The sequence below is a fragment of the Monodon monoceros genome, unplaced genomic scaffold (genome assembly GCF_005190385.1).
Source record: "Monodon monoceros isolate NGI ecotype Baffin Bay Population unplaced genomic scaffold, NGI_Narwhal_1 Super_Scaffold_18, whole genome shotgun sequence".
NCBI classification, from domain to species: domain Eukaryota; kingdom Metazoa; phylum Chordata; class Mammalia; order Artiodactyla; family Monodontidae; genus Monodon; species Monodon monoceros.
The window spans coordinates 123292326-123311972 of record NW_021703774.1 but is presented as its reverse complement, the minus strand read 5'-3'; the positions used below and the strand labels follow the sequence as shown (position 1 = coordinate 123311972).

General features: G+C 42.2%; 1 protein-coding gene across 4 annotated transcripts in view; it reads left to right on the top strand.

Annotated features, from left to right (window-relative positions):
* The window catches only part of IL12RB2 (interleukin 12 receptor subunit beta 2), an 80778-nt gene extending 67910 nt beyond the window's left edge, over positions 1 to 12868 (top strand). Inside the window, exons 13-16 of one of the 4 annotated variants that reach the window (XM_029228550.1) lie at positions 2150 to 2287; positions 5028 to 5118; positions 7494 to 7593; positions 11906 to 12868. In XM_029228550.1, the coding sequence (XP_029084383.1) occupies positions 2150 to 2287; positions 5028 to 5118; positions 7494 to 7593; positions 11906 to 12445 (869 nt within the window). In that variant the 3' untranslated portion in view covers positions 12446 to 12868. The other 3 variants (XM_029228553.1, XM_029228551.1, XM_029228552.1) reach the window with 3 other exon arrangements.
* The last annotated feature ends 6779 nt before the right edge of the window (positions 12869 to 19647 follow it).

Below are 19647 nucleotides of genomic sequence, written 5' to 3'. Positions count from 1 at the left end.
GGGGCACCTGCATTCCCCAGGTGATTTGGGTACACAGCCACTCCTCTGGAAGTTTGTTGATACTGCCATGTGCACTGCTCTATGGGCACACACATTCTACTTATCACTTGGCTGTTTTTGCCAACATGAGGGCAGAAGCCATGGCAGTTAGTTCACCATTGTCTCCCCCTTACCTATAATACAGCCAAGCACCCAGTAGGTGCTTAATAAAAATAGTATTTTTTGAGTAACAGATGGGTTCATACTGCCGTGGGCTTTGTCAAACCAATGCAGTTGTTTAGATAAAAGCGGATTTCCAGGCGCCATGCAGCTGTTTTGCCTGGTACCACTTGACCTTCTTACTGGTGACCTTTCAGATGATTGGCAACCATCACATCTCCCTAAACTGGTGCCTTTGTCATTTAACCACCTTAAACCTAAAGTTTCAGACCCAAGAACAGAATGGCCTCCTTTATCTCTGCCAGAGATCACAGCCCAGACAAGGCAGCAGAACCAGTATTTCCTGCATGACTTCTTTCTTCCTTTACTCAACTCAACCTATTTGCCAACCAAACTGCTGACACCATCACCCTCCTCTTGGCTTCCCCCATAGTTTCTATTTTTATTCTTCAAATATACACATGTGCATGTATCTGTGTTGGCGTGTAAACTTTTTTGGCCCAACAAATCATTCAAACTCCTTCCCTTGTGTTCCAACGGCTCATTCACTCCTGGAGTTAAGGATGCCCTAACACAGTTGGACGACTGACTCCCTGATGCTCGCCTATGCTTTGCTGCAGGAAGATGAGCAGAAAGTCTCTCCCAAATTATTGTTTTAGTCCCCTGCCTTGGGAATAAGAGACATTTTAGTGTAATCATATAGCTGAAGTCTGTGCAAGCAATTTCATCAGGTTAAAGTAGGCTTGGGAATTTTCCACATGGTACTTTTTCTCAAAAGGATGTAAAATATAGAAATTGCTCTGATAGTCACAGCTGTTAAATGATCTGCTCAGGCCTCAGCTCCTTTGGGTGGAGTGGATGCAATAATACAGGGTTCCATCTTGCTGGTCACACATAGTAAGTAGGGGTGAGTGAGTGTAAGGGGTCTGTTTTCCCTACTAGATGGTGAACTCTTTGAGGCAGATTCTGTGCCTTGGTGCCTTGTCCAGGGCAGACACTCAATAAATATGTGTGACTGTTGAAATAAATTCAGCAAACAGGGTCAAAATCTGACTTGCCCTGGGGTTTGTGAGACAGTAAATAATGTTGAGGCACAAAGTGCTGAGTTCTAGTTTCCACTTTGATCACCAGCACACACACAAGTCTGCTGAGCAAACCGGTAGGCTACACCTGTCAAAGTTCTTGCCTCGATTTTATAGCCCCCCTCAGTTTTTGAGAGGTCACTCCAAAACTCACACCCAGCAGATCCCTGGAGGAGGAGACTGCCTATTTACTAAAGGCTACAGATATTCATATCTCTTGGAGGAAAAAAACAGCATAAACACATTGCTCAAAAACCAAAATCTTACTTGCTGAGAACCTGCAGGGGTGTTAAAAGCATAAAGAACTGACAGTCTAGCCTTGAACTACCAAAATAAATCTAAGTACCATTGTTCTCATTTTTTAGATTTTATGTCAAATTGAAGCAGATCAATGATTAAACCCACTAAGACCAGTACCCAGAACTTACCAAAAAATAAAAAAGAAAGTCAGAATTAATAAATGTTATTAAATGTCTATTTCATTAATTGCTAAACTTAGCTTGCTTAAAAATTCCGTTGAAAATAATTTGTACATTTAATTTCCTCCCCAGGGGTTCTCAAATATACCTGATAAATGTCGGAAACATTATAGTCATAGGAAATAAAAGAATTTAGTTACTACAGCTAAATAGTTTCAAAAGCAAAATAATAAAAATTCTTTGAAAAGATTTTACCACAGAAAAAAAATGTAATTCTTCTGATATGCTGTGAAGTGGTGCCTTCATAAATGACAGTGCCCAGGGCCTTTTAAAGTGTTAAGTATTAATGAATTAGGACTACTTTAAAGCAGCAATGTGCTTTTCTCTTTCAAATTAAATGAAGCATTAACAAATAAAAATGAGTAAGAGCCCACATTCAGATATTTCCTTTAATTTGTGCCTTAACCTTTATATTTATCTTCCTTTCAGAAATTCCCTATAGGGTCTCCCCAAATCCTCATCCCATAGACAGCCTGCGGCCCAGAGTGACATACATTCTATGGATGACAGCTCTGACAGCTGCTGGTGAAAGCCCCCAAGGAAATGAAAGAGAATTTTGTCTGCAAGGTAAGAACCACCCTTAGAGAGGGCAAGTCCACTGTGAATTCCTATACAGGAGTATACTCCCACTACTTGCTATGGAGATTATCAGATTTTCTGTAATTCACTAATTACTTTCTTGCTGCTATACCTTTGCACTTGCTATTTCCTCTAACCACAGTGCCCTACCATTACATTGTCTGCTTGGAGACAGTGTCTACTCGTTTTTCTAAACTCAGCCAAAATGTTGCCCCCTCCAGAAAGCCTTCCCAAATGCACATCCATATTTCCTTCATAATGCGCTATACTTGACCCCTATTCAAAACTCTGAATCCAACAGGCAGGGACTAGTATCTGTTTAATCTCTATCATCAAGGTCTAGAATGGCACCCAGCACATAGTACTTGTTAAATGAATATCTGTTCAGTGAATGATGAGAATAATCCCCAAAGTAATACAGCTACTGCATATCAGCTAGTTATGTGCCAGGCACGTGTTAAGCTCTTTGAATACTGCATTAGTTTGCTGGGGCTCTTGTAACAAAGTACCACAAACTGAGTGGCTTAAACAACAGAAATTCATTTCCTCACAGTTCTGGAGGCTGGAAGTCTGAGATCAAGGTGTCAACAGAGTTGGCTTCCTCCAAGGGCTGTGAGAGAATCTGTTCCATGCCTCTCACCTCGCAACTGGGGGCAATCTTTGGCATTCCTTGGTTTCTAGATCCCTACCTTCATCTCACTTAGAGTTTTCCTTGTGTGTTTCTCTTTGTTCAAAATTGCCCTTTTTACAAGGATACCAGTCATGTCAGGCTAGGGGCCACCCTACTCCAGCCTGACCTGTCTTAACTAATTACCTCTGCAATGACCCTATTTACAAATAAGGTCACTTTCTGAGGTACTTATTGAGCTAGAACTTCAATATATGAATTTTGGGGGTGGGAGGACACAATTCAACACATGTAACACATACGTTTACTCGTTTAATCCTGCCCACAACCATGTAATGTGCCTGCTTTACACGCCTGTACCTGGCCATACTACCAGGCACTCAATATGAAATGAATAAAAGAATGAGAGATTATGATGCCTTTTTACAGGTGTGAGGTACAAAAAGATTACCCAAGGTCTTAGAGGTGGCAAGTGGCAGAACTACAAATCAGACACAGATTTGAGTATGTGACGAAGTGACCCAGCTAACATGAGTTTCTCTCCACTGGCTAAATTATGCTTTTCTCTCTGGCAGCCCCTGTTTGCATCTGCTCTAAGCATAAAACAAGCTGTTCTTGCTTTGTGACATGGAGTATCAAGTTAATCATTCAGGACTTTGTTGTTCTATGCCAGATACTCCTCCACTGGGAAAAGTGACAAGCCCTCTTCTCAAGCACTCCCATGAAAGTTAACTTGTGAGCAATTAATTGGACTAAGGACTCAGCATCTTTCTACTCCTGGTACTCCAGACTCGTCCCATCTGCCCAGAAAGAAAGGCAGATGCTAACGAAATGTCAGATTGTGCCGATTGTGTGGGGTGGTAACAAGGTTTCCTGCATTAACTCCCCTGTTCAGCCCTGGGAAAAGCCCCTGTCACAGGGGCTAGCAGGTCTCTGGCCGCTAGTGGCCCCTGGTCACCCTCCCTCCCACCCTGTTCTTCACTCTATCAGAAGAATCTTTCTACAAGATCCCTGTTGCTGACATTCTACCTCCTGTTGCAACCCATCGGTGGTTCCCCACGGGCTTTCAAGCTAGAATTTAAACTGCTTTGTTACCAAGCCCTGCACGACCTGGTCCTGTTCATCCATCTAGCTTTGTTGTCTGCCGCATACTCATCATTCATACTGGAAAGCAAGACCAGACTATTTGCGGTTGCTGAAGCACTCGCTCTTTCCTCCTTCCGCGCTTGCTGTCTAGTCTGCACTTCCCTAATTTGTCCACTTAGCCAACTCCTAGCCATCCGACTCTAAACTTTCGACATCCTGCCTTTTGGGAAACCTTCCTGAGCTGCTCGTGAAGCCATTTCCCATGCTGTTCTCTGTGACACAGCCTTGTACATGCTGTTTTTAGATGTATCCCGTGGCATCATGGTTTACTGTTTACATGTTTACACATCTGTCTCCTGGACTGTCTTCAGAGCCCATGTCCCATTCATCTGTGTATTACAGCACCTAATCTGGCTTGTTACATGGTTTACATTCAATAAATGTTGGATGAATTAATGAAAACTTCCAACACGTAGTGAAATATTTACATGTCATAGGAAGGAATCAGAACAATTTCAAAGACCCTAGGTAGACAGAGGGCTTATCCAATGGTTTGGTAAAATTGATAGCTACCATTTCTTGAGGCCTCCTCTGTTCAAGTACATGGCTGTGCCCTTTAAATACACCATCTCTAATGTTCACAACAACCTGCAAGGTAGATGTCATCGTTCACCTTTTATAGATCAAGAATCTGAGGTCCACACATCAGTCAGCGGCAGAGTTAGGAATGGAATCCAGGGCTCCCAGTTCACAACCAGTGCTTTGTATACCACAGTCCCTTTCTTTCTGCACCTATTAGATGAAGAAGCCCTTGTAGGGCTGGAGCTCCTTCCTTGGAACCTTAGTATTGGCCCCTTTGGGCCCTTCTTCCTTCTTCAATGGGCAAAAGAGAGTTCCTGAGTCTAGCTATCCAGGAGCTGTGGGTAAAGCCCAGCGGGTTCACACAACAGTCAGTATTTAGAAATGTTCATTGACGATAACTCAGTCACAGGGTATGCTAACTTTTCGTTTCAGGTAAAGCCAATTGGAGCACATTTGTGGCACCAAGCATTTGCATGGGTGTCATCATGGTGGGCGTTCTCTCAGTGCGTTGCTTCCGGCAAAAGTAAGTTCATTACACCTGCCAACTTTGGTAAATTTTTTTTTTTTTTCATATAATAGCTGTTGCTGCTATGGGTCAAAAAAATGGTTACTCTCCTACATCGCTGGTAGAACACTAAATATATTCACCTTTTTGGGGTGACAGTATATGTTTAATTTTTAAAAATATTAAACATTTCACCTAGCAATTCCCATCTCACTATATCATAGGTATATACAAATATTTAGTGGCAACTGTGTTCACTGAAGTATCGTTCATAGAAGGAAAACAATTTGAAGCAACCTAAATGCCTAACGATGTGGGATTGGTTAAATAAATCAGTATATTTCATGCTATACAGCATACTATGCATTCATTAAAGATGTAGAAGAAAATTAAATGGTATGAATATTTGCTATGTTACATTTTAAAAAACAAGTTGCAAAACATGTACTTTCATTTTTTAAAAATAGTGCATACACACGTGCCCACAGACACGCAAGGTATATTAGTTAGCATTTAATTTGGTTGTATGTAACATAAAAATATGACAAATGAGCTAAGTTTCTCACCCAGGTAAAGTAAGTAAACTCAGGTAACGGCTGGTGTAGGAGGTCCCCAGTCATCAGAGACCTAGGCTCCTTCTTTTTCTGCTTCACTATCCCGACATTGGCTTTCATCATCAAGTTCACCTCATGGTCCAATGGCTGCAGGAACTATGGTCATCATGCCTGCATTCTACAACTACAGGGAGAAGGGAGGTGCCCACACCCACCTTTTCAAGACACATGAAGAAGTCACACATGGCACTTTAGGTTACCTCTCATTAGCCAGAACTTGGTGAGGCAAGGAAGGCTTAAAACTGTGGCCTTTTAGCTGGGCTTATTGTTGTCCCAGTAAATCAGGGTCCCCTTTCTAAGAAAGAGGGGAAAATGGGTATTGGACGGCAGTTAATACTCTCTGCTCCAAGGACATACACTAAAATATTAATGGTGGTTATAACAGGGGATAGAATCATAGCGCTTTTAGTTCTATTTAACTGTATTTCCTAAAATTTCTTTAAACATGTATTATTTGGTAAAGAGAATTTTTAAAATGAGTTAGTTATTCAATAGTTTTCTTCAGATGTTGTGTAATATAGGAGAAGAGGTTAAAATAAAACTAGCTCAAAGTCATTCTACTAGTCATTGAACCTGTCTGAAAGGTTTTCCATTTATTGAAGTTCCCCCATATGTGATAGATAATTCAAAGCAGAGCTCTCTTTAGGTAGACTTTGAAAAAGTTGAACTCAAAGAGTCAACTAGGATCACATGCATCCTCTCTTCAGGGAAATAGTATCAGTTAGGGTGGAGGCTTCTGCTGTTAAAGAAAAAAAAAGAGCCCCCAAATATAGTGGCTTTAATAAAATAGCTCATTTTTCTCCCATATAATAGTTCTAAGGTATGTCATCCAGATTGGTTGGCAGCTCTGCTCCACACTGTCATTTAGGGATCTAATTGTCTTCCACTTTATTGGCCCACCATCCCTTGGGTACTTTCCTCATCCGCATGATCTATACTAGGTCACAGGTACCTCTGCTCACATTTCTTTGGAAAAAAACCTAGTCACATGGCCTCATCTCTTGTTTCAAAGGGTTGAACACATCCCAGAAGCTTACTTTTCTTATTAAACAAAGTGTGTTAAAGCCAAGTCTTTAAAAATGCTTCATATTGGTCTTGAATTTTTTTAAAAAAATAGTCAAAATAGTTAAGTCATATGCATGTGAGAAACATTTTTAGGATTTTTTTCTTTCACATAATAAACTCACCTTAAAATATTTTCAAAAACCCAGAGATGTGGAAAGAAGAAATAAAAAGACCCTCTGATCACCAAATACAACTACTTTAATAGTTTGGATATTTCCATATTGGTATTTTTTTTTGGCATTTTTTTAATTGGTTATGTCCAAGCTGTTTATACCACCTGTATCCCGTTTTACTTTGTTTTCATTACAAGCTCTTTATAAACATTCTAATTTACTAAATATAAATAGTAATCTCCCCAAGGGTATTGACCATGTCCTCTTGTTTGCTGTTTTATCCCCAGCATGTGGCACTGTGCTGGTCATACATTAAGGATTCAATCAACGTTTGTTGAGTGAGTGCTTGGCTGCTTAGTGATAGCTAAACATTACACCGAGCAAAAGTTCCGTAGTTTATTTAGCAAACCCTAAGTCGTTGCACCACGAGTCTTTATCATCTATCCAAACTTCACAGAAAACTAGTCCAGACTTGGACGATGCATCATCTTTCTCCTGCAGTGTTTAGTTTACTCATTTGCATACCCCTACACTGAAGTCACGGTGCTTCCAGGCCACCGTGTGCCCACTTAACCAATGTCACTGTTTTCTTTACCTGCAGGGTATTTGTTCTCCTTTTGGCCCTCAGACCTCAGTGGTGTAGCAAAGAAATTCCAGACCCAGCGAATAGCACTTGGGCCAAGAACTATCCCATTGTGGAGGTAAGGTATAAAGCCTTAGTGGTCAGTCGATGGGGTTCTGGTGATCAGTACATCTAAGTCTTTCATTGTAGTACAGGGAAACCTCGGTGGTTAGATCCTATGGATAAGCTGCTTATCACGAGTGCTAGGTTACCATCTGAGTCATCACTCCCATGCACAGGAATTTTCTGAAGCTTATGACCAAGACTAAAAGACCCATAACTTTTCATTCCTCTCTATGCCTTCTGTTCCTCTCCTCACCTCAGCTCACATCAAAAGAAATTTTAAAAGCAAATATATTTGCCAAGCACTAGTCTGAGCATTGGCTCATCCAAATTCAAGAGCACTGAAGCTTTACTGTGATGTTCCCCGTCCTGTGTGAGCACAGAACAGATAAATACAGCCCAGACTATTTTGGTCTTGGCAGGAAGCCAGTAAGTCATTCCACTGTGCAAGGAAAAGGTTTGAAGGCAGGAGAGGTTGCTCAGCTGGCAGAGGAGCATGCTGGGAGTAAAGGACACGCAGGGAGCGGCTGACACAGTCCTAGGAGGGAAGAGCAGCTCACAGCGGGCAGCAGGGTCTGTCTCTGACGGAGGGTCTTGAAGGGGAGGAGAGGGGTGTCCACATTCTTCCCATCACCCGGCGCCTTGGCAGCCCCACACTCTCGCATCGTATAGCCCTCCTCCTCCAAGATTCTTCTCTTCAGTCACCCATGCCTCATCCAGAAGCCAGTGGTACCAGCCGCCTCTCAGAGAAAGAGCTGGTCCCAGCCATGTCTGCCTCCGTAGGAAGTTAAGTCACCGCAGTTTAATGCCTTTGAAATAAGGCCACCTCTGCCACTTACTATGTCAATGACCCTTGAGCGCTTGCCCGATGACATGAGCCTTAGTTTCATCCTCCGTAAAATAGGAATTGACAATATCTCTCATATATATTGTTGTGAAGACTAGGTAAGATGCCATGTAAAGCACATGGCTCATACAAGGCAAAGATCATTCATTTCCTTCCCAGGAAGATTTACACTTGAAGTCTCCTCTCTCTATTGAGGAGTTTTGTTGCTGTTAAGTTACAGTAGCAAGAACAGTATAATAATAACAGTATAGGTATGTGCGTGTATATGTCGTATATATGATAGATGTTTGATATATATTTGATTATACATGACATATAATTATATATGATATACAACAATATTACATAATAATATATTTACATTTATATATACACATAACATACATTACTTTCTCTATGCCAGGCACTTAAAAAAAATTTTTCATGCATTAACACCTAATCTGTACAACAGCTTTATGAGACTGTAGTATTATTATCCCCATTTTTCAGATGAGGAAAGTGAGGAACAGAGGACTCAGTAACTTGCCCAGTGTTAGTCAGCTAGTAGGTGGACCCTGGATTCACATACAAGCAGGATGTGCTGTCCTCCATTATACTATACGTTCTAAAAGATCTTAAGCACAGGGTGAGGGGTGTGTTTCCAGCAGTCAAAACCTCTGAGCTGAACAGACTAACTCAAGAGGTGTTCACACACTGGGCCCTCACTTGGTGGCAATATTGTGATGACCTATGGGAAGGCACTCAATAAGGATGCCACTGCTAGTATTAGAGGGGATTCAGGTACCAGGAACTGAATCAACTGAGCTCTGAGATCTCTTTCTTCCAATGCGGAGATTCCACAGTCCCATGTCCTAAAAGCCTGAAATAGCACAGTGAGAAGCAGCTCTGGGTCAGTCGCTGACACCTGGCTCCCAAGCTGGTAGCTGTGGCATCATGGCCTCTATTTGCCACTGCCTGGACATGAGGGGATACAGAGCCATGCAGAGCCCATAAAAGCCTAGAAGAGATGCTGAGAAAGACAAAGAGTTAGAGAAAGTAACACATGGAAAAAGTAACAGAAATTGCCATACACATGCCCAAAGTTGTGCAGTATGGGTATGTTCACTGCAGCATTATAAACAGAAGCCATAACGTAACCGGCCACCAGGGGGCTAGGTTAAACATTTGGGTATATCTGTACAACAGGATGTTATGCAACTACTAAAAAAAAATGAGATCTGTATGTGTCTAACATCTCTAATATATTTAAAAGTGAAAAAAAGCAAAGTTTGTACTAATTGTCTAAAGTGGGTTCTCATTTGTATAAAAAGATGATTTTATACACACACACACAGTCTCCAACATGTGCACAGGATATTTCTGGAAGCCTAAATATGAAACTGATAATGGTGGTTGCCTTTGGGGAGGCAGCTGTAGGCATGAAGCCCACTTAATTTTTATTACAAATTCCCTTTGAACTTAAAAAATTTTTTTACAAAACTATGTGCATATATTTCTTTTGCAAAAATAACCAGTAAATTAGAAAATTTTAAAAAAAATTAAACATGCCATCTATGATGGCCTTGTGGCAGCCTCAGAACCCCATGTCACTTGACCCTTGAAGGGGTAAACTGTTTTTAAAGACCCAAACTGCTCTCCTGGTGACAGGCTGGGGCAGACATCAGAAACACAACAGTCTTTCACCTCCAACAAAATGTGCTTTAAGTTCTCAGACTGTACATCCCCCTACCATTGCTTAAAATGTAGCTAAAAAGCCATGGGTCTTAAAGCTGTAGAGGAAAAGACCCAGTCATAAAGGGGATCACTGGGATGTTATCTACTTTGAGCTTGTAAAAGCTTAAAATAGTTTCCATGATGTACCTGAGTTATCAGTGGTCCAAGACGCCTTGCCCCAGGACTTGTCAGCCAGGGGGGCTGCTTTGTAAAAGCTCTGAGGAACAGCCTCTATTGATACTGCCAGAGCTTTCAAGAAGGCAGAGCCTCGCACTGTGAAAACAACGTGATCCTCATCCAGTGAGATCTCTTCCATAGCAGTGGTCTCAGCACTTAGGCCGCTGCCAGTCACGTTCCAAGCCAGACCAATGTGCCAGGGCCAGTTTGCATAGCGATAGGGAAAAAGCAGGCTCCCGAAAGAAAAGTACACACGTACCCTCTGGCTGCTCAGCGCCCTTTGCAGAAGTCTACCCTAAGACAGCATCGTCATTCACTTTGGGGACAATTGCCATGCTCAAGGCAAGGGTGGGGACATCAGAGGCCAGTCCAAACCAAACCATTCTTGCACAGCTTGGCATCCGACAGATGAGGGATCCAAAGGCCAGACAGGTAGACTGAGTTTTCCCAAGCCGTAGAGTCTCCGAGTTGGGACTAGTCCTCAGGGTTTGCCCTGTCCTAATGCTATTTTTTGTTATTCTCCTCCTCCCTTAAGGCATGGTCCCTACTTGCAGATAGCTTACAGACATGTTAAAAAAAAAAAAAAAAAGTGACAGCATAAAGCTTCTTGTGCTAAGAACCTAACAGGTGGCTTCTTTGCTGTTGTAGGAATCCAGTGGAGGGAACAGTCACTAGGGGCTTCATGAAAGCAGGCTTTGGAGATCTGCTTCAGAAAGATCAAGCAGTCAGCATAAAACATAGTTTCAAGGACGTAAAGAGAGCCCAATAAAGCCTGTAAAAAGAAATGTTAATAAAGTGCTTGAACTTGACTCAGGAATCAGTAATAAGTTTGGAAAGGAAAGATATGACACTGAAGAGCTGGTAACCAATCAGATGTCGAGAAAGACAAAGCAAGAAAAGTAACAACTGAAATTAGCTGTAGGGAAGAAAGGATGAACATCATTTCCAAAAAGTTATTCCAGAGGGTTCTTTCTTATAAGCATAACTGACAAGGATATTACCCTGACAAAAAAACCTTCAGTAGTTGTATCAAAGCCCAAAGTCTTTAGCATCCCATAAAAGTCCCATCAACATGTGACCTCCTTCTATTTCTGAAGCCTCAGTGTGTCTGTCCTAAGAAAGAACTAGCAGGTTCCAGAATAGACCAATTCTCCTTGCCCACCACCTCCTTACCTGGAAAATACTATACATCTCTCAGGATTCAGCCCTAGTGTGACCCTTTTAAATTCTTCTGTGCCTCATCCCCAGACAGATGCAAGCTCAGCCCTTCCTTTGCACACCCTCATACCCTCTCTGCTAGAGGAAAAGCAGCTGGTGCAGTTTGACTCACCAGAAACAAGTCTAGTTGAAGGTTGAGCAGGGTAGCGAATCGCTCACTGGCTGGGGTTGAGAGGAGTCCACGGCTCCTGCCTGTCTGCCTCCCCAGCAATGTTAACTGCTTCTCTTACCTCACAAAGTAAAGGCCCACAGTGTTCCACATCAAGCTGACTAGGCAGTGCAGGCTGCCAGGCCTTTTGGAACCCTGGAGAAGTCGGTCGTCATGGCTACTTACTCAACATAGCCACATGAGTTTCTTCCTCCCCTTTCTCAGGAGAAGACGCAGCTGGCCTTGGATAGGCTCCTGACAGACTGTCCCACTCCCGAGGAACCTGAGACCCTGGTCATCAACAAAGTCCTTCACCAAGTGACCCCAGCCTTCAGACGTTCCCATCACCCCAACTGGCCAGAAAAGGGACAAGGAGTCCAAGGTCACTATACCTCTGAGGAAGACACAGGATACAGTGCCTCGAGCCCCCCACCTCCGAGAGCTCTCACAGCAGAGACAGGACAAGGGGTGGATCTGTACAAGGTGCTGGGGAGCAAGGGCCCCGACTCAACACCGGGAAACCCAGCCAGCCCCTCGACAGTCCTCCCAGTGGACTACCTTCCTGCCTATGAGGGCTACTTACCCTCCAACATTGATTATCTCCCTTCACGTGAGCCTTCCATAACTGACCCTCGGGAAGAACTGCCTCAGCACATCTCTCTTTCCATTTTCCCCTCGAGTTCCCTTCACCCACTCACCTCCTCCTGTGGTGAGAAGTTGACTCTGGATCAGGTAAAGATGGGGTGTGGCCCCCTCATGCTCTGAGTGGCAAAGCTTGAAGTTTGGAAAGTCGATGTGCCTCCACGTGGCACAGCGTGCCCCATCTCCCCAGCCACCTGCTCCAGTGGTTGTTACGTCTGGGTGCTACCATCAGGTCTGGTTGCAGCTAGAGGGCAGGCAAGCCAACTCAGGGTGAATCTCATCTCAAGATACCTCATCTTGCCTTCTCCAGAGCCTTAAGATCACATCCTCTGCTGTGTGGACCTAGAGACTCCAATCTGGGTTCCTGCAACTTTCTTGGCTATGTTGGCCAGAAAGGAGAAAGGCAAGAGTGGAAACCAAAACTCTTACTAGCAATGGCAGACAGTCCAGAGGACCATTCATCCAACAACTATTTACTGTTGACCCTGAATAATGTTTGAGCTGCATGGGTCCACCTATATACAGATTTTTTTAGATAATAAATTCAGCCCATGGATGCAGAACCACAGATGAGGAAGGCCAGCTAAAAGTTATATGCAGATTCTCAACTGCACAGGGGAGTTGGCACCCCAACCCCCACATTGTGTAAGGGTCAACTTATAAAGCAGCTACTACAAACCAGGTCTTATGTCTAGATCAGTACCGTCCAATAGGCCTGAGATAGAAATGTTCTATGTATAGCTGCCCTGTTTGATCCAACAGATACTAACCACATTGGCCATTGATTACTTAGGGATGTATCTCTAGTATGACTGAGGAATTGACTTTTTATTGTAATTAGTCACATATGACACTTGGCCACTGTATTGGAGAGCACAACTCTAAATGATGGACATATTAGTGAGAATTACTGGGTACCTTCCAAACAGATCGACCTAGTTTTACATATGCAGGCATAAAAGACCCCAGTGAACACCAATATAAAAGGGCTCCTAAGATGGTCATGGTTGTCCTTATTTGTAGAAGCCTAAGAATGTACCTTTTCCTTAGTTTTGCCCGTTTGTTTTCTTTTGCCTTCACCCTTTTTCAGTGAAAGCAGCTTGATGGTGGAAAGCTACTGCTAAACCCACTGTAGGACCCTGGGCAAGCAGACTCCCCTCTCTGAAATCCAATGTCTTGTAAAAGAGTGGGCCAAAGCTTCTCTGACCCCTCGTGTTTCCTCTTCTTTCTACTGCAGCTGATACTGCCTTTAGGACCAGGGCTACCTCAGGGTCTAAGACCAAACTGCCTAGATTGCACTCATAAGTCATCCCTTCTGAAGGCATTCTGCTTTCCTTCCTCAGGAAAACTCTTGAGCTGGTCCTCAGACAGGTCAAGTTGAGCATGGAAGATAATTCTCTTTTCCCCAGCATGAACTTGGAAAACTTTAAAGATATGGCCTCTGGCTTATCGTCCTCCCTTCACCCATCACTGCCTCTATCCCTTAACTATAGGCACTTCTGCTAAGCTGATAGAGAAGAATCTTAGTCTAAATGCTAATAGTACTCTTTGCAAACAAATGGGATGAAAGGTCCACAAACCTTTTTCTTAAATCCCTGTCAAGCCTGGGTCATACACCCTACCACCATCCCACTCAAACACTGGAGCTGAGGCAGCTTTGGTTTATCAGATGTCCCTCAGAGCTCTAGAAATTGAAATGAGCATTTGCTCTGTTTGTTCATGTTTAACACTTCATCCATGCCTCCTGCTATTCCAGACTAACACGTTTAGTTCTTCCGAGCTTTATTTGAAAAGCTTAAGCTTCTTCCTTACATCTCCATTCTACTCTATTTAGCTGCTGTGTAGCACCCCCATACCATGGTTCCCTGCATCTCAGCAGCTTCAGTACTGGCTTGTCTGCACCCAGGATGTGGAGCCCCTTGACTGTTTGCAATGGGCCATGACAAAGCTGCCACCTCAGAAGCAGGCCAACCTATCACCTCTTGACAATAAGAGCCAACTTTTCTTTCTTGCAATACCTGCTTTTCCTATATTTACTTTCCTTTTGATTACCTGATAGCCATCTTAGTCACTCTTCCCTTACCCCGGGGGTCCACAAGCCCCAGGCCATGGACCGGTACCGGCCCATGGCCTCTTAGGAACCGGGTCGCACAGCAGGAGGTGAGCAGCGGGCGAGCGAGCGAAGCTTCATCTGTATTTACAGCCGCTCCCCATCGCTGGCATTACTGCCTGAGCTCCGCCTCCTGTTAGATCAGTGGCGGCATTAGATTCATAGGAGCGCAAACCCTACTGTGAACTGCACATGCGAGGGATCTAGGTTGAGAATCTAATGCCTGATGACCTGAGGTGGAGCTGAGGCAGTGATGCTAGCTCTGGGGAGCGTCTGCAAATACAGATTATCATTAGCAGAGAGGTTTGACTGCACAGAGACCATAATAAATCAATTGCTTGCAGACTCATATCAAAACCCCATCAGTGAGCGGCAAGTGAAAACCAGCTCAGGGCTCCCACTGATTCTGCATTATGGTGAGCTGTATAATTATTTCATTATTTATTACAATGTAATAATAATAGAAATAAAGTGCACAATAAACGTAATGCGCTTGAATCATCCCGAAAACATCCCCCCTCCCCCCACCCCCCACCCTACCCCCGTCTATGGAAAAACTGTCTTCCATGAAACCAGTCCCTGGTGCCAAAAAGGTTGGGGACCGCTGCCTTACCCCTTTGGCCTCCACACACAGGCCCCAGTCTCCCTTTTACCCTCCACACCTTTTCCCCTCCCTTAAAACTCCAGGTGGTACTGCAATCCTCACTTGCTTTCCTAAAAGGTGAAAAAAAAATTTATTTTTAAGGGAGAGTTCCTTGACCCCTAAAGGCTCCTTCTAAGGATGCAGAGGCCTCCTCAGTGCTCCCCTAGCATGATGCACTTACTTCCTCTAGTGGACTGTAAACAGCTGGAGAGCAGGAACCATGGCAATCTCCAGCACCATGCCTGGTCCATAGTAGGCTATCAATAAAAAGTAAAAGATGTCTTCTGCCACCACTTCCACCTTGTTCCTTCTATTCCAGAAGCCAGTCCAGCTATGCCTGCTCCCTCTTTATTGAGACAATTACATTTGCTTGTAATCTCTTCATTCCCAATCCCCATTCTACCCTACCATTTATTGACAGCACTATTGTAATACATGTAGCAGTTTCTTATATTAAAAACATATTTGAACATGCCTTTGGCTGCTCACTCTGCCAGATAAAATGTCCTCTTTCCGTGAATGACAGGACGGGTAACCTCATTCTGCCCTTGCCCCAAAGTTTTTATTATCTCCCTTCCTGCCCACACACAGTCAAAATCCCAAATCAGATTGCCTAGTTTACCAGGACTAGGTAGAGCTCACTAATATTCATATAGCCAGGCTTTCATTCCTCAGGAAAATTGCAACTCTTTAAATCCTCTCTCCTTATATCCAAAAGCCAACCCAGAAATCTCTGCTCTACTGAAACACATCAAATTCCTTAATTCTCTGGGACCTAAATACTACAAATAGTCCAAGTTCATTCTCAATGAATTCATGGGAATCTCTACCAATTCCTGTGTACAGATCATTACCCTGAATTAAAAGGGCCCTCTTTTCCAGAAGCCAAAAATTCTATTTCCTGGGCCTCTGTTTTCCTTATAGGCAATAGGAAAGCCAAACTGGTGTTATCTAGTTCTTTCCCTTTTAGTGCCTTTTCCCCTCCACCCTGTCCCAATTTCTCAGCTTCCATTAATAGCCTACAGCTGCAACTCTCCAATTCCCAGAGGCCAGTCAAAGAAATGCCAAACTAGGCACATTCTATTCTAGTCAATCCCCCCGTGTTTGATTCTTGGTTTTCTCGATCAAGCTTTTTCTTTCACCTGACGTAGTTGTCATCTGTCCCAGTATCACTGCTCATGCCCTCCAAAGGAGCCCTGTTTTTCTCTTCCTAGCCTGCAGGACACAAAGACACTCACATTATCCACCCTTATGAAAGGCTAATAGGTGAACCCTCAAATTAATCAATCTCTAGAATAAAAGAGATCAGAAAGGCCTCTTCTTCAACCTAAAAGAAAAAAAAAAGATAAGCAATTTAATCAACTGGCCAACTGATGATAGAAAGAAACAAGTCATATTTTTACATCACAGCCTACACAGGAATAAATTTCCAATTAAAACTTTGCAAAACACACACACCAAGTTAGATAAAAGTATTTGCAAGACATGCCAAGATACTTAATAAGGCACTCTTACAGATCAATATGAAAAAAGCCAACACTTCAAAGAAAAATGGAGTGAGCAACTCATAAAATACATATAAATGTCCGATAAGCATAAAAAACCCCTACTGTAATCAAAGAAATAAAAATTAAGTACCATTTTTCCCTTACCAAATTAGCAACAGTAATGAAAAAATTAGCGACTATTAATCAGAGAACTGCGGTTGGCTACAGGAATGTTAGTTGGCTCTTTTCTGGAGGCACCTGGGCAATATTCAATAAAATTTGACTAGCAATGTAGACTAAAGAACAGTACAAATACCATAAAGTCTATAAAAGATTTATCACAGCATTCATTATAATGGGGAGAGGAACCTAAATGCCCTTCAGTAGGGACATGGTTAAATCACGCATACAAACACTGAATTTCATGGAGTCTAAGACGCCACCAATTTTAGGGGACACCTCATTACTTTGCTATGAATAGGGAAAAAATGCAAATTAAACTGTAATATGCCATTGATTGCTATGGTGTACACTTCCCCGCCCCCTCCACATAATTTTAACATGACTGAAATTGGGATGCATCTTAGAATTGATGCAAAGCATACTATGCAGCCTTTTAAAAAAAACATAACAATGTTTGACATGGAAGTGGTTAAAACGGCTGAATAGAATCATCTCTTTTATAAAGCAATGCAAAAAAAAATCTAAATATACACCAAAATGCTAACAGTGACTACATCTAGCCACAGGTTTTTAAATCACACTTTTGCATTCCTTTCATCACAAAGGCTCATTACTCTTAGAAGTGGAGAGTCAATGAAATATAAAATATTACCAATTTCTTTCCAAAGACCTGAGACAGTGGGTCCTAATGACACACTCACCACTTTCTTTATGGCCCATGTCTCTTTCATCCTCCACCTCCTCTGTCTGGCACTTCGACCCTTAATACTCCAGTCAGAGGGTAGAAAAGACAAAGTAGCTTCCACACTAGGTGAGGCGGGGGGGGGGGGGGTGTTAGAGTAATAACTGAAGCAATGGATCTTTGAAATACAAAGTTTATATAAAAAGCCAAATTTTGCCTTCTTCCCATTCTAACAGGAATTGTTAATAATGATCAATGACCTCTAACACAGTACTTAATACATGCAGTTTTTAAGGGGTGTAAGATGGTTCTCACCATGACTGGTTTAAGGTAGGTGTTATCTCCACTATAGAGATGAGGAAACTGTGATACAAGTAACTTAACCAAAGTCACACAATTAGTACCTGATACCGGTCTGGTTTTAGAGCATAATTTTCAACTACTTTCTTTTCTGTGCAAGTGACTACACAACAAATTTATATCGATTAGGGTTCCGACTGTAGTTGACTGTAACTGTGAGTCCATAAAAATCTTTGAAGCTATTGTTACTAGGTAACCAAAAACTGGCATCTCTCTACTTCTAAAGTTCTAGAGCCTTCTTGGTTCTTGAGAAATCTACCCAAAAAGCATGACACCAGGACAAATCTGGCACTCCTGAATTTGCTAACTTATCTACCCAGCTAATCTAAATCCTACAATACAAGGCACACTGTAGGCCACAGAAGGGAAATAACACTCCTGAGAAAGTCCATTATTTTAAGGAAATTGGTAAGTATTTAAAACTATGAAAACATTATGCCTTTCAAAGAAAAAGTAACCAGAGCAGTGTGTTCTCTCTTTAATTAAAATAACTATAACCCCATCCAACTTACCTGATTTTTTCCAAACATGGTTATTTCTTAAGTAAAAAGTAGGGCTGCATTTGACTCAATTGTGTTGCTTGTATGAACTGTTGAAACATAAATGCCTTTCCTTCATTCTATGGTAATTGGCTCCACATTTTGTTAATCGTCCTTTCTTTTATTTACAAGTGGCAAAACCATTCTTAATTTGGCTCCGAATCTCCAAGAAACATACAAACCTATTATGTGCTACCTTGGGGTTCCTTTACATCAATTCTGGCCACTTGTCAATTTCCACAACTGTACGGAATTCTTCCACAAGAGATCTGGGCCTTGCCTAGGCAAGAGAATGTCAGGTGAGGCCCGTAATAACTTCCCTTTTCCAATTTCACATATTTTGCTACCCATAGGTAATTGGACCCAATGAAATACTTATAAAAGCTGTTATGAGATTCTCACAGAGACTAAATTGTTTTCAAAGGCCCTGAATTTTCACCAGAAAGGTAGAACACCCACAAGCCGAAACATTTTCGCAAGTTCAGAAAACTGCAAAAACATTCTTCTGAAATTGGATAGAAATTATTAGTAACGAAACACACTTGTTCCTTTAGGAAACAAAATCTAATTCACTTACTAAAATGTCAACTATATATCCTCCTGCACATTAGCTGAGAATGTAGCCTGTGTTAACTAGAGGGTTTCTCCTGTGCTATTCAAAGCAAAGAGCCTGGAGACCCTCATCCCTAGACAAAAAAATCTCTCAAGGTGAAAATAGGATGTCACACGAGTTCATTTAGAAGCAGAAATCTTACTTTACCCCATCACAAAGGGGGTTAAAAGACCATTTGCCTTTTCACAATACTGTAGAAAATACTAGTTTTCTAAGTTTTCTCTCCTTTCACTTTAACAACTGCATATGACTGGATTCCTTTGCATACCTATGAACACTCCCTTTAGACTCCCTCTGGTCTATGGCAGGATAGCTTTCAGAGCAGTTGTATAGATGGTTTTTAAAAGAAAAAAACCACCCCACTTTTGACATACTTAAAATAGATAAAATAACTAGAAAGGATAATTAAGTCAGTAATTTCTCCAGCTACAGATACTCTTCAAACTTTTTCCTCTAAAAATCTGCAGTTATTTTTAAAGTTTAATAACTCTTAAGTAGCAAGAAACTGATGATCCTGAAAAAAAAGGTGAGGGGAACATCCATGCTTTGCTGTAATTGAGGTGCTGGTTATTTAAGTTCTTCAAGCAAATATTTTCACCTGGTATCATACAGCCTCCAAAGCACTTCTCTATTTCTGTCAACGTGACTTCCAGCTCTACCATTTGACTCAAAATGCGGGGCTGAGTGGGGGTGGGCCAATCCAACTGT